The 14,413-nt window shown below is 43.2% G+C and overlaps 3 protein-coding genes across 3 annotated transcripts in view; 1 reads left to right on the top strand and 2 right to left on the bottom strand.

The window, feature by feature from the left end:
- The window catches only part of LOC106806183 (dual specificity protein phosphatase 19-like), a gene marked incomplete at its 3' end in the record, with an annotated part of 12,033 nt that extends 2,216 nt beyond the window's left edge, over positions 1-9,817 (bottom strand). The window contains 1 exon segment of the mRNA XM_014808050.1: positions 9,625-9,817.
- LOC106806159 (maleylacetoacetate isomerase-like) lies at positions 1,914-6,934 on the bottom strand. Its single transcript, XM_014808021.1, is given in 7 exon segments — positions 1,914-2,126; positions 2,128-2,329; positions 3,768-3,826; positions 4,038-4,161; positions 4,164-4,209; positions 5,413-5,730; positions 6,806-6,934. Coding segments are annotated over 7 exon segments (840 nt in total). The 5' UTR covers positions 6,839-6,934; the 3' UTR covers positions 1,914-2,068.
- Positions 9,818-11,910: 2,093 nt separating the features above from the next.
- The window catches only part of LOC106806171 (ras-related protein Rab-40B-like), an 18,585-nt gene continuing 16,082 nt past the window's right edge, over positions 11,911-14,413 (top strand). Inside the window, exon 1 of the mRNA XM_014808033.1 lies at positions 11,911-12,344. Within this exon, the coding sequence (XP_014663519.1) occupies positions 12,086-12,344 (259 nt within the window). The 5' untranslated portion in view covers positions 11,911-12,085. The remainder of the gene's footprint in view (positions 12,345-14,413) is intronic.

The following is a 14,413-nucleotide window of genomic DNA, read 5'->3' on the forward strand; positions in this document are numbered from 1 at the left end:
CTTACAATTCTTACTTTTTACATTCACACGTTACATTAGCATATAGCAATTGCGCACGCCAGTATTGATTGTTTTTAATTTTGAAAACCGTAGGACATTTTCATAAATATCGTAATAAATTTCACTATAAAGATATTTGGCACAGCTTTTCAGCACATGCAGCAGACACTTGCTAAATCTTACATCGTACACTTACACTTACAACATCCCTAACGCAATGTTGCGTTCCCAAGCAACTCCTACACTAAATATACAAGTTTAATGATCACGACGCACAACAATATATCTGTACCTAATGAAGCACCAAGTACATCCTGATCAACTCTTTCATAGAACTTATTCAATGTATTTACTAGTGCCTGTGCAGAAGTATAGATATCAGATCTACTAACGTATAAGGAATTTATAATATTTTATAAGGAAATACATGCAAGCAAGCATTCTATAATGGCCATGAATTCTCCGATGCTACCCATATAGAACATGTTAATTTGAACCTGTCATGCATCACGCTTCAGATCTCTACTGCACCCGCGGCATGGGACGCGAGGCTAACGCTCCATTAGGAGTGTTCCCAACTTTGATATCATTAATGATTAATGATTGAATAATCCTAACCCGAACCCTACCCTAACCTAACATGACAAATTTAACCACAAACTAATATCTGGACCATACCATATATATTATATATGTTATTGATGGACCATTAATGACATATAAAGTTGGGAAGCAGCTGCCTAACAGATGAATAACTAATAAAGGGGAGTTCCCCGACACAGAGTATATTTTCAGTCTACATACAGTCTACGTATCGAGTATCCAGTAGATATAGTAAAGTGAAAACCCGCGGGTATAAGAACCTAGTTATTAAGGACTAAGAACCTGTTAGGCTAAGATTTCTCCATGTAGACCCCCATTGACGTAAGACATGTTTTAGCCTTAAAATTTGAAAGGTTCACATTGAAAAACTTTCAGTTAACCACTAAACATTTATAAATCAAACTCTAAAAACAAGCTCATATCAGGCATCTAATCTAGTTTTGTTTTTGTTTGTGTTTATTTATGTATAAGGCGATATAAAAAGAAATCAGATAACCTAGATATGGTTTGTATTTTCTAGATTGCGAGTCTTTCAGACATAATTATATTCAGTGTAGATTATATAAGACAATGGCCGCACCAATACTTCTAACCGCAACAGCACCTTTTTTCTTCGAGAAAGAGAACCTATTAAGAAGCTAAAATAGGCCTAAAAGCCAGTTAACACACCAATTATATAAGATACCTTTTTAAGCCCTCCTTGGAAAACAATGCAGGTTCTTAGACGTGGGTTTTTACTGTATTTCACTAACATACTCAGGGGGAGTAGATGACAAACTGTCATTATGTACAGAAGACTCCCCGACTACGAACTTTTCGTGATACGAACAATTTGCCCTGTAAGTCCATTAGTGTATATATGTGGTCAATGTTGGTGAAGTAAAATGACACAATCGCCCCCTATTTTTGACTTTCGCCAAGCTCCTGTGTTGACGATTTATGTTTTACACTATGTAACACTATTACTAGCGTTACTCTATGTTCACAGTACCATATACTACATACTGTACAATACTGTATAGTAATGTACTACGAACAAATCGACTTACGACGACCGCTCGGAACCGACCTGTTGTAGTCGGGGAGTATCTGATATCATTATGAATTTGTATTGTATTATTGTATTATTATTACGCTGTCAAATCATGCACACTCACGCACGCACGCATGCATTGCACGCGCACTAACGCGCAGTACCTCACGGACCGCACGCACGCACACTCGGACGCACTCTGATTCAGCAGCACGCTGCACACACACACTGCGCACGCACCACTCACGCACGCACGCACCGCACGCACGCGCACGCATGCACACACACACGCGCACGCACGCGCCACTCACGCATCACTCACACGCACGCACGCACCTACGGCGCGGCGGCGTCGGGCATGCTGTCTGGCGCGGCGGCCTGCACCGCCGGCAGCTTCACCAGCTCGCCGTACACCCGCTCTATCGTCGCGGACTACGCCGACAGCTCACCGTTGAACCGCGCCGCGTTGTACACCTGCGCACGAGCAGCAGTCGGCCATCGTCACGGCGTCGCCGACGCAGTACCTGCCCGCCGTCGCCGCCAGGGTGCGCTCGAGCGCCACGAATCCGCGCTCGATCCAGTGGCGACCCCACGCGACCTTGTCGCCGCCGATCTCGGCGACTTTCTTGAGGACGCCGAGGTTCTGGATCGGCTGGATGCCAGAGTTGATCATTTCGGTGATCGCGCGCACCTGCGAGAACGATTAATAAATTAATTAATTAATGACCTAATCTTAATTAATTCATTAATTAAACCTATCTTTAGTGCTCGTGCACCTGCGAAACGATTGATTAATTAATTACTTAAATAATTAATTAATTAGCAAATGATCGTTAGTGCTCGCGCACCTGCAAAACGATTAATTAATTAATAATTAATTAACTAGCGACCGATTGTTCGTGCTCACGCGCCCGCGTGACGCGAGATGAATGATTGGCGACGGATCGTTAGTGTGAAATTCGCATGATGAATTTGCAGCAAGAGCGCAACTGCGGCTATCACTTTCCTCTCTCTCTCTCTCTCTCTCGTCTCTCTCTCATCTCTCTCTCTCTCCCTCTTCTCCTCTCTGCTCTCTCTCTCTCTCTCTCACCTCTTTCTCTTTCTCTCTATCTCTCTCTTTCCCTCTCTGTCTGTATCTCACTCTCCTCTCTCTTCTCTCTCTCCTCCTCTCTCTCTGCTCTCTCTCTCTCTCTCTCTCTCTCCTTCTCTCTTCTCTTCTCTCGCTCTCTCTCTTCTCTCTCTCTTCTCTCTCTCTCTTCTCTCTCTCTCTCTCTCTCTCTCTCTCTCTCTCTCTCTCTCTTCTCTCTATCTCTCTCTCCTCTCCTCTCGTCCTTCTCTCTTCTCTCTCTCTCTCTCTCTCTCTCTCTCTCCTCTCTCTCTCTTCTCTCTCTCTCTCTCTCTCTCTCTCTCTCTCTCTCGCTCTCTCTCTCTCCTCTCTCTCTCTCTCTCTTCTCCTCTCTCTCTCCTCTCCTTCTCTCTCTCTCCTCTCTCTCTCTCTTCTCTTCTCTCTCATCTCTCTCTCTCTCTCTCTCTACTCTCTCTCTCTCTCTCTGCTCTCTCCTCGTCTCTCTCTCTCTCTCTCTCTCTCTGCTCCTCTGCTCTCTCCCGCCGTCTCACCTCTCTTACACACACGTACCCTGGCCTCTTTCTCCCTCCCCTACCCTCCTTCCTTCTTCCTCCCCTCTCGCCCCCTCTCCCCCTCTTTACACAACATGTACCTGGGCTCTGGTTCTCAGACTTTGCGCCGGGCAGCAGCGCGTGCCGGAGACATGTCTCTCTCTCTCTCTCTTCCTCTCTTTCTCTCCCCCTGTCTCTCCTCCTCCCTCTTTTCTCTCCCCTCTCTCTTCACGTTACCTGGGCTCTCTCTCCTTCTCTCTCTTCCCCCTCATCTCTCACACAGCCGTACCGTGGGGTCTCTCTCTCCTCTCCCTTCCCTCCTCCCCCTCGTTCTCGCCTCCCTCCTCCTCCTCTCCTCTCTTCTCTCCTCCCTTCTGCCTCCTCCCTCTCTTTCTCTCGCCCCTCTTCACAAACACGCACCTGGGCTCTCTCTCCCTCATGGTCCCCCTGCTCTCACACACACGCACCGTGGCGCTCTCTCTCCCTCGTCCCCTTTCAACACACATGTACCTCGGGGCTCTCTTCTCAGGCTTGGCGGGAAGCAGCGGTGGCCGCAGGACACCGTGGTCCCTCTCCTCTCTCCTCCCCTCTCCCTTCTTTCTCCCCCTTCCCCTTCCCTATCCCTCTCTCCCTCTCTCACACACAGCCGCACTGCGCGCTCTCTTCTCAGGCTTGGCGGGAAAACACGGATGGCCGCAGCACGTGTTCCCGCTCCCTCTTCCCCTCCCGCGTTCTCCTCTCCCTCTCGCCTCTCCCCGCTCTCCCCCTCTCTCACACACACGACCTGGGCTCATTTCTCCAGGCGTTGGCTGGCGCAGCAACGGCCGCCGCAGGCACGTTATCATTCAGGTACTCTATGATGGCCGTGGACTGTGTCAGGGTCTGTCCGTCGATAACGAGCGTGGGAACTGCGCCATCGGGTTCAGGCTGCGGTATCGTCGCTCATGTCCTCTAGAAGTTCACTGCGCTGCGGAAGAAGGGAGGGAGAGGGGAAGCTAGAACTGAGGGGAAGGTGGGTTACATCAACTGCTCTGCAGAAGAGGGAGGGAGAGAGGAGCTAGAACTGAGAGGAGGTGGGTTACATCAACCGCCTGCAGAAGGGAGAGGGGGAAGTCTAGAACTGAGGGAGGTGGGTTACATCAACCGCCTGCGGAAGGGAGGCGAGGGGAAGCTAGAACTGAGGAGGAAGGTGGGTTACATCAACCGCCTGCAGAAGAGGGAGGGAGAGGGGAAGCTAGAACTGAGGGGAAGTGGTTACATCAACCGCTGCAGAGACGGGAGGGAGAGGGGAAGCTAGAACTGAGGAGGAAGGTGGGTTACATCAACGCTGCAGAAGAGGGAGGGAGAGGGGAAGTAGAACTGAGGAGGAAGTGGGTTAAATCAACGCCTGCGGAAGAGGAGGGAGAGGGGAGCCTAGAACTGAGGAGGAAGGTGGGTTACAATCAACCGCTGCCGGAAGAGGAGGGAGGAGGGAAGCTATAACTGAGGAGGAAGGTGTGGTTACATCACCGCTGCAGAAGAGGGAGAGAGGGGAACCTAGACTGAGGAGGAAGGTGGGTACATCAACGCCTGCAGAAGAGGGAGAGAGGGAAGCTAGAGCTGAGGAGGAAGGTGGGTTACATCAACCGCCTGCAGAAGAGAGAAGAGGGCAGAACTAAGGAGAAAGGTGTTTTACATCAACTGTCTGCAGGAGAGAGAGGAGGGGAGGAGGAAACCATACGTGGTTACACGGGTAGTTCTGTAAGTCAAACCATCTCACACGGGGTAATCTTGCTCTATCTCCTTAATTTAAGCCCGCAAAAAACCTCCGACCGACGATTCCGATCCATCACGCATTCGCCGTGCCTGTTACGCGGTCACCCCTGCCCCCATCAACCAACACCCAACTCCTCCCACTTCCTTGCCCCCCCCCAGATATATTGGATATAACACTGTTATACAAGAATAGACAACAAGCATACATATTTAATATCATAAGATACAATTCCCCTTTTTTAATTTTCCAATTTTTTAAAAAATTCGAAAAAAAAAATTCCCCTCGAATTTTTCTTAAGACGGAAATCCGTCTACAGACGGACAGTTAACATCCACGCACCCCCTCCCCCCACAACCCTCCCTCCGCCACCAACCCCTCCTCCACCCCCCGCCCACGCGCCCACCTTGTAGTCGTAGTCCACGCCCTTGATAGCGAGGGCGATGCGCACGCGGTAAGAGCAGGAGCTGCGCCAGTACGAGTACAGCACGGGTTTCGTCCGAATCTTCTCCTCGTACTCGGACAGCTGTCGCATGAACCCGGCGTTTGGCGCCGTCGCGGGCCGCCGCGCCTTCACGTGGTCGAACGCCTCGCGGAACGTCTTGTATTCGGCGCGCTTCATGAGGTAGCCGACGACGACGGCGGGGGCGCGCGACACGCCGGTACTGCAGTGCACGAGCACGCAGCCCTTCGCGCGAGCCTCGTCGATGAACGAAAACGCCTCCTGAAACGGACGAACGCGGACGGACGCATGATTGACGAGCGAACCATGTTGGGCCACAATTAAAAGAATCTTTGTTTGCCCTCACCCGACCCAGGCTGAAAAGTTTTGGTAGGTAGGTAGGCTTCTTTTTTTGAGGGGGGTCTTTTTACAAATTCAGCATGGTGTCTACATGCTCGGGCATGCTTGTGTGGAGATACCTTTTATGTTGAACGTTTGTTTTGTTTGGTACATATAATGTATTGCCTACAGATTTATATAATGTACAGTGATACAATTTGTAAAAAAAAATGGGAAAGATCTATAACCATTTTTGAGTCGGCCCCTTTTTGGCCCATTTCTGGATCACTAAGAACATTTCGTGATGTTTGCCTACTGCAAGTATGCTGCTCACAGTAAGTGTATGTAGGCTTTTTGTTGCGAGGTTCATCCATTGTAAGCATCTACATTTTAGCTATCCTTCTGGCTTTATTTAAAACCAATAATCTAAGTTTTGCCCTCCTGACTCCTCCTGGCACATATAAGAGTCTTGGCTATTATCCATATGACCAAGACCACTCAGACGAAAGTTACGAGTGCCAACCTGTAGCTAACAGCTCCTCTCCCATAATCATGTTGTCTCTCTAGGATCACATTACACAGTGTCGTTTACCTCAACGCAACAGCAAACAAAGTTTAACACTTTCACGCCACCACCTGTCGAATGATAACGTCACTCCATAGCTCAAGCTGCTTTAATATTATCAGGGGTTAATAATGACATTATTAACATTAAACATCTTAACATTTCTCATTAAAATTTAAAATTTAAGATTAACATTTAACATTTACATTTAACATTTACATTTACATTTACATTTACATTTAACATTTCACATTTCACATTAACATTTATCATTTAACATTTAACATGTTAACATTTAACATTAACATTTAATATTTAAGATTAACATTTAACATTTACATTTACATTTAACATTTCACATTAACATTTAACATTATTAATATTAAGTTAATAATGTCATTATTAACCCTTGATATTATCGAGCTTTCATAGAGCAATAAACAATAGCAGTACCCCAAAATAGCTCGTGATGTCAGTGGACGGCATGTCGAGTATGTTTATTCCTTTGTAGATAATTTCGGAAAATATGTTGGTGTCGATCACGCCAAGGCCAAGTAAGTGAGTGACCTTGTGTTTCTTTAGCAGTTCGTAGTCATGTGCTAGATACTGAGACCCTGTAGAAAGACACCAAGAGCATTACATCTTCACAGACTGAAATCGTAACAGTAAACTGCCTACCTATAACTACACATTCAGATCATGCCTTTTGTTCTAATATGTTTCCTTTAAAAAAACTGCCTTCATTCGTCGATGAATTAGCCGGCCAATAGCTAGTGTTAGGGAGATTATCTCTCAATTTCATTTCAACATTTTAATTTGTATCTCTACTGTTGATGCACAGATGTTTGTGCTAAGATATAATAATATAAAGGTGACATCTACACCGACATGCACTAACTAAAAACAATTCACGACGGAACTTCCAATCGAAATAAATATCGTGATCGTTACTACAAACAACCTGGGGCCGTTGTCCAGACATGTCATCAGTAAAGTTAAAGCTAACATTACCCTAAGCACTTAATGTTAAACTAACGTAAAACTAATTGAATTTCTGACCAACGGCCCCGATATGTTACCTACGTAAAACAGACGCTTAAGAATAATTTCTTAGAAGGAGCACAATGAAATACCATAACGTAGATCCGCGCAAGATTTCCCAAACCTGCCACACTTCCTTCACAGTCGCCGATCAAACCTGACACCTATCGCGCCCCTCGCCTGTCAAAAGCGCAAAGAAAATAACACACTACTTAAATCAACGCCGTACGAATTCCACAATATTTGATTACTCGTGAAATATATCCGAGTACATTGGCCCTGTTATCCTGACAGTTTTCGACACCAGACTGGTCTGACTTCTTTGTTAAGATGAACTGCAAGTGATTGGGTTTCACCTAGATGCAAGTAGGTGACGTGACTTGTAAGATTAACGGGTCAAAACTCGGATTAATCACATCTCATTAATTCTTATTACTATAAATCCCAATGAACATTATGTAAGTGACAACAGTATCACTGACCAAGTATAAATCCCATTAGCAAAACATTACGCTTATTGCAACATGCGCGCCTAGATGGCGAATCATAAACTGCAGTACGTAGCGAAAGCAAACACTTATTCAGAAGTTTTAATACTGCATACTTAGGATAATACTTTCCAGAATATTTTGGATAACTTCTGATACTTTTGAGTACTTCGGAGTACTTCAGGAATACTCAGAACTCGATAATGAGGTCTTTAACTTACTCAGTGATACTCCTGCCATAGCATTTCTGTCTCTACCAATTTTCGTTCGCTACCCCTGTGGTGATCTTCGTCTTAGTCTCCGCAGGCTTCGCACAAGCAAAACCGCTTGATCTTCTTCCCACAAAATTATCATCCCATACGTTGAGAATAGAACTATTTTACGAGAATATGCTAATATAAACACCAGAAAACAATTACATAACTATATTTAAAAAAAAAAAAAAAAAAAATCAACTATATAAACTATTTTCTCGGATGAATATGCCTATAGATATCAGAGCTCACAGAAAACAATTTAATATTAGCATAGACTAAACATATGCAACTACAATTGCGTCAATATTTTTCCCGCTAACCAAACCATAGTTCGTAAGATACACGCTAATGTAAATGTCAAACGTGACCGCGTGTTTTCCCTCATTCTGGGACTTCTACGTAAAAACATTATTGTTCAATATCACTAGAAATGCCTGCTATGGCTTAGTAGCAAAGCCCACTGTAGCTAACGAAGATCAAGTATTTAATTGGTAAGAATTATAGAAGAAGTTTGATTCCATACTCTTACATATAATGATAGACAACTTCAACTACATTTTTATTAGATATGAGATCTTAATCCCTGACTCACTGAGTTAATATATCTAGTATATCACAACACAGTAAGTTTAGTATGGACTGCAACATCGTCCACTATATCACTATGGATCAGCCGCAACAAGTTACACCAAACCCTTGCAAACTTGAATACATGCAAACCTGTTTAAAATTAGCTATACAATATGCTATGTGATGCTAGAGCAGCATAGCATTATATCAGTGAATTAAAATTAGTACACTTATTATCTGCTAAATTCCAATAGTATTACATATTAAGTAAAATACTTACTAGATGTAGAGTACACAAAAACTGCAGACGTAAAAGCACGCAAATGTCAAAATGCGAAAGCTCACCGAATCCAATGTCTCGCGCAGACTATCTGGGTAGTCTGTGGTACAGCAGCAGCGAGGTCCTGGGCAAGACCAATAAATAATCAACAGCTGCAGTTTAGTGAGATTTACCCACACGCATTTACTTACCACAGACAGTACATGCTTTAGTGTAAGCAGCCTCTGTATGTGTGGTCAGTATCTGTTGCTGGCGCTATTATCGCTCATGAGCATGTGATTAGCAAATGTGATACATCCACCCAATATCCTAGAATTCAGAGAGTTCACGTACTTCCTAAGTATTAATAGATTCCCTTGGAAGAGGGCGACCACTTGAATAGATATTCCAGACTTTCCTCTTGAGCAGATACATCCAGGTCGAAATCCTCGTGTCCTTATAATCTAAGAGAAAGCGGCAACACTACATCGAGGGTGGGCGGATCATCAGGGACATACAAAATCTAAAGAATTGTGAATTAGGGAGGCGTGTTTCAAGATAATACTATGGCATCTATGTTAATAAATTGTTTACATGTGATAAACAGTCAGTTGCACGAAGAGATCAGTGTTGTACTAAAATTGAAACTTCTTCTACTTACTACTGGCTACAATCCGCAATATTGACCTATCAATTTAATCAACCTTGACTCTCATTTTCTTCGTTACAGTCCCTTGGATTTCTAAGAATAATCTTCACGAGGTAATAAGGTTAGAGTAGGCAATGACAATGACCATTGACCAAAGAATTATTGACGAAAAGAAGGAACTGGCATGCTGGCCGCTGGGCCAGTGGCGATACTAGCGCCAACTAGCGGTTGATTATACGAGTAAACTACGCGGAATATGAATGACTCCGTTGTATGCTAAGAAAATGACTGATCATTGGTGTTCCACGACATGCAGCAACAATAACAGCAGAGAGCGCGTGAATTTATCATTCTTTCCTTTCCCGATAGATTGGAAAAAATAAATATGGAATTCCGAGCCTACAATAGAATGACCAGACAATCTACCGCTAGCATGTCAATCACTTGCATCTCTAGTGAAAAGTGTTTATAAACGATTTATGAAAACAACATATAACAGATAACAAATGAAATAAAATTTTGTTGAAACAACTCAGAGAGGGTGCTCTCTTTTGAGGGGCTCTCTTGAACAAGAGAGGGTGCATGTCCCCTAGTCAATAATGAGGTGCCTATATAGTCGTTCCAAATTTTTCAGTAGCAGAGCGTTGTTCACGCTTGACCGATATCTCTGAAATAATACAAAATTTCATTAAAATCGTTGACGTAAATTTACATGTAAAATGAATTCCTGGTGACTCTCTATAATAACCTTAGGGAGCCCTATTAGACGCAACGCTAATTATATTTAAATCAAGCAATAGATGGCGCCGTGTGTCTTCATGATATCAGAACACGTATTATCGTATATATATAGGGACCCTAGTATATATATCAGGAGTAGATAATGGGGATAGTCCCTATTATCTACTCCTGATATATATCATAAATTATGATGTCATCTAATTGTGACATGAATACGTGCTCTGGATATATACAGCTGTGTGACCCTATGTGTGACCAGCTTTAAAAAATAAATGAACTGTAATTTGTTGAAATAACACTTTTATTTTAGAGGATAGAGAGCAACGCGTTAATAATAATAAATTAAGTGCCTAGTAGTGCCAAATTTCTTGGTAGCATATCGGGAGATCTCTGTTCGCGCATGACCCATATCTCCGAAACAAAACAATATTTTGTTGAATGCTCGTCGCAGTAGCTTGACATGCATATGACAAATGAATCCCGATGTTTATCTTCAATGATCATACGGTCAGGACTGCTGTAGCTCTCATTCAATTGAACTCAGTGAATAGGTGGCGATATGTGTCTAACATTATATATACGAGTCGATTGAATGTGAAGGTAGATAATTCTATAGATACAATTGATGCTAGAGGTGGGAGCTAGAGGATTATATATATATATATCAGGAGTAGATAATAGGGATCTATATTATCTATATTATCTATAATCCCTATTATCTACTCCTGATATATATATATATATATGTATATATATATATATATATATATATATATATATATATATACAATTGAAGGTGGAGCTAGCCGGGGTGGGAGAGGATTCTATAAGTTTGATTGTGGAAGTGGAAGAGGATTCCATCAGGATTTCATTCATCCACGGTCGTACCGCGGTGGGACAGTAAACTGCTATGCGCGTAGCCTACACATTATGCTTGGCTCGCGGAAATTTAAGGCAAATATGAAATTAAATTAACATTTATTATTCTTTTATCTTTTGATCAGATCTTTGGGTTTTTATACTGTTTATGAGCTGTGAAATGATATCACACGCCACCGCATGGCGACTCGAGCGTTTCTTTTAAAAGTTTTTTATTATCCCATTAAAAGTCTTAGACTTTAGGCCTACTGACCCTAGATTTTCTGCAGAAACTCTTTCGCCACATTCTCACCCTCGCTAGAGTAGATGCACGTAAATTAATGTTTTAAGTACAAGACATGCATTTGCTCTTCTATATTCATAATGACGTGAAGTGATATATTGAATAGAATGAATAAATTTGCGCCTTATGTCCCGCTTTTATATCTCTGTAGAATTTAGATCGTTCCCGCGCTTACTAATACTTAGCGTGAGGATTACATAGCTCGTATATTATATTAGTTGATTTTTGGTACCATGTGAGCTCGATTAAAAGATGAGAGCGAACGAGAAATGGAAAGTGGAAAGAGAGGGCAGCGCAAGAATCGTGTACTCGGAACTGAACCAAGGCCGTCCATTTACTGTTTAGCTCACTTCGCGGTTACTAGGTGGCGCTAGCCATCCCAGGCCGCCATTTCTGTTTTTACGTCGTTTACGTTCGTAGTGGATCTTTATATGCAGTTACTTGTGTATCCATTATAGCAATATGCTGTGCAGAAATGACTGCAGATTATTGATACCGTAATATATCACTACCATTGGAGATCAAACCATGGTTGATTAACCCCAACTGTAACAATTTCAGTTGAAATGAGCGTCATTTCGACTGTTGCTGTCGCTGCACCTCCGCTGATCCTTGGTTTGACAAACCACAGTCGCAGTGCTTCGTCGTCGGGAGCCACGGCCAACAGTTATTCGACAGCAAGCTTGCCGCGCGGTTCGCCGTCTAAGAACCATGATTATTTATTAAAATTCCTGCTAGTCGGTGATAGCGATGTCGGGAAAGAAGAGATCCTTGGTGTACTCGAGGAAGCGGCAAGCGAGTCGCCATATCAGAACAGTTCACTCGGTATGTAAACAACTCACGGTAGTCATAGTATTTACAATTCACGTTCGTTGTTATTGTCATGCCAGTTGTCGGACGTTTTTATACAAGTTAACGCCTTGATATAAGATATAACTATAAGATATAAGTTTTATTTTTCGCTTACAACATAAAACAAGAATTAACAAGGCAAATAAGAAACGACGTGGATATTCGCCTCTCGGACGAATATCCACGTCGAACTATTAAAATGACAAATCGCGTGTAAGTTGCCTGTTCGTTTACTTCCAATGCATCTCCTAATGGATATCTATGTGCATTCAAATGTGCATGTGTGCATATATACTAAACATGGCAAATATCTACTGATGTATGATCAGTAAAATATTATGTAAGTCACTGGTGTTTTTGAGTGCGAGTAAACGCTGCACCTTTATCAATAGGCGTGTTCACACAAGAAAAACCGCGATGCTAAATACTGAGATAATTGTGCCCTTGTTCACACAGGCGGAAATATCTCGCTAATCGCCGAGCGGGATAATTCTATTAATCGAACTGCGCATGCCTGATATCAAGCCGGAATATAACCTTTCCGGTCGCGCGCGCGAATTATGTACTACCGGGATTCGAGTTCGGTGTTCGATTCCACGTACACGGCAGTGCAGTCGTTGGTAGTAGTCTAGCTCTGTTACGTTAACATATGCTACTCTAGCTCTGTTACGTTAACGTATGCTACTCTACGTCTGCACGTATTTACGTAAACACATCGTATGATGGGATAGAAAATAGCGGGATTATTTGCGCGAGCGTTCACACACATGCGGCGATGCAATTAATCGCGCTAATTCCCAAATATCGCAGTTTGCAAGTGCGGTTTGCAGCGCGATGCTGTAGTGAGATTTTTGCATTCACACTTGTAAAAATCTCGCGATTTCGATCGCGATGCAAAAACCGAGATTTGCATCCCGCTAATTCCTGCCAGTGTGAACGCGCCTAATGTGCATGTGCACAAAGTTAGTGGATATGCATACTTTGTATATATTTGTGGCAGCACTAAGATATAAAAAGTAGCAGATGTTTAGAAGCAATTAGGGTCCATCAAAGATTAGCATTATTAGTAATTGCTGCAATTCTTAGGCTGCTACTAGGTTGTTTTTTTGCTTGGTTGGCTATGATTATTGCTGTGGAATGATTAACGATGGCAGTTGCTTGTGGGGATGACACTGGATTGAAGTTCATGTAATGTAGAAACCAGAATTCGCATATATTAATTGCCAGTACTTTCATGCTGAAATAAACTCACACAATTGCCGTACGTATACAATCTCAGTAAACTCCTGCTTGCCGATTTTTTAATAATAAATCAATATCAAGATTGGCATTTATGGTCGCATTTCTTCGCTCGTTTTCGACGCGAATTTCTGGCTCGATTAAGCACGCACTCTTTATCTCGCGCATTTAGAGAAATGAGTCGTGTAACATGTGTGCGTGCGTTGTAAACCAATTGCGTGGGGGGAGGCCTGCTAAATATGCAACGACAGATGCCTTCATTGTAGTCTCGGCACTCGCAGCTTTAAATATATCCACGTTATTCCTCCAGGCAGCAGAGCCAAGTAGCCAAGTTTACCACGACTGACTTGGGTGCTTACTGTTGCTGTCCGTTTCTGGTTTGTTTACTGGAAAAGAGAGCGCTCCTAAAAGCATAGTGTTGTTGTTTTGGCTTCACACACTGCTGCCCTTGCTAGTCACCTATACATACTGTACAGCAGTGCGCGCGTAAATGTTTGTTGCCCACGCGAAATGCGACCTGATTATACGCAAACTTGACCCTCTAAACAAACCTTAAACACCATACGACCCGACCGCACATACACGCACGCACGCATACACACACGCGCGCGCGTATCCGTGAGTAAATAATAGGGCTCTAATAAATATTATTTACTCTTGATAAATATCGCATCAAGAGCTAATAATAATGCCCTTATACTATTTAGGGTATTATTAGCTCTTTATATATGTTCGTACTTCCTCATACGTTAGAATATGTGTGTGTGTGTGTGTGTGTGTGTGTGTGTGTGTGTGTGTGTGTG

The sequence above is a fragment of the Priapulus caudatus genome, unplaced genomic scaffold (assembly GCF_000485595.1).
Source record: "Priapulus caudatus unplaced genomic scaffold, Priapulus_caudatus-5.0.1 Scaffold145, whole genome shotgun sequence".
In the NCBI taxonomy this organism is placed as follows: domain Eukaryota; kingdom Metazoa; phylum Priapulida; class Priapulimorpha; order Priapulimorphida; family Priapulidae; genus Priapulus; species Priapulus caudatus.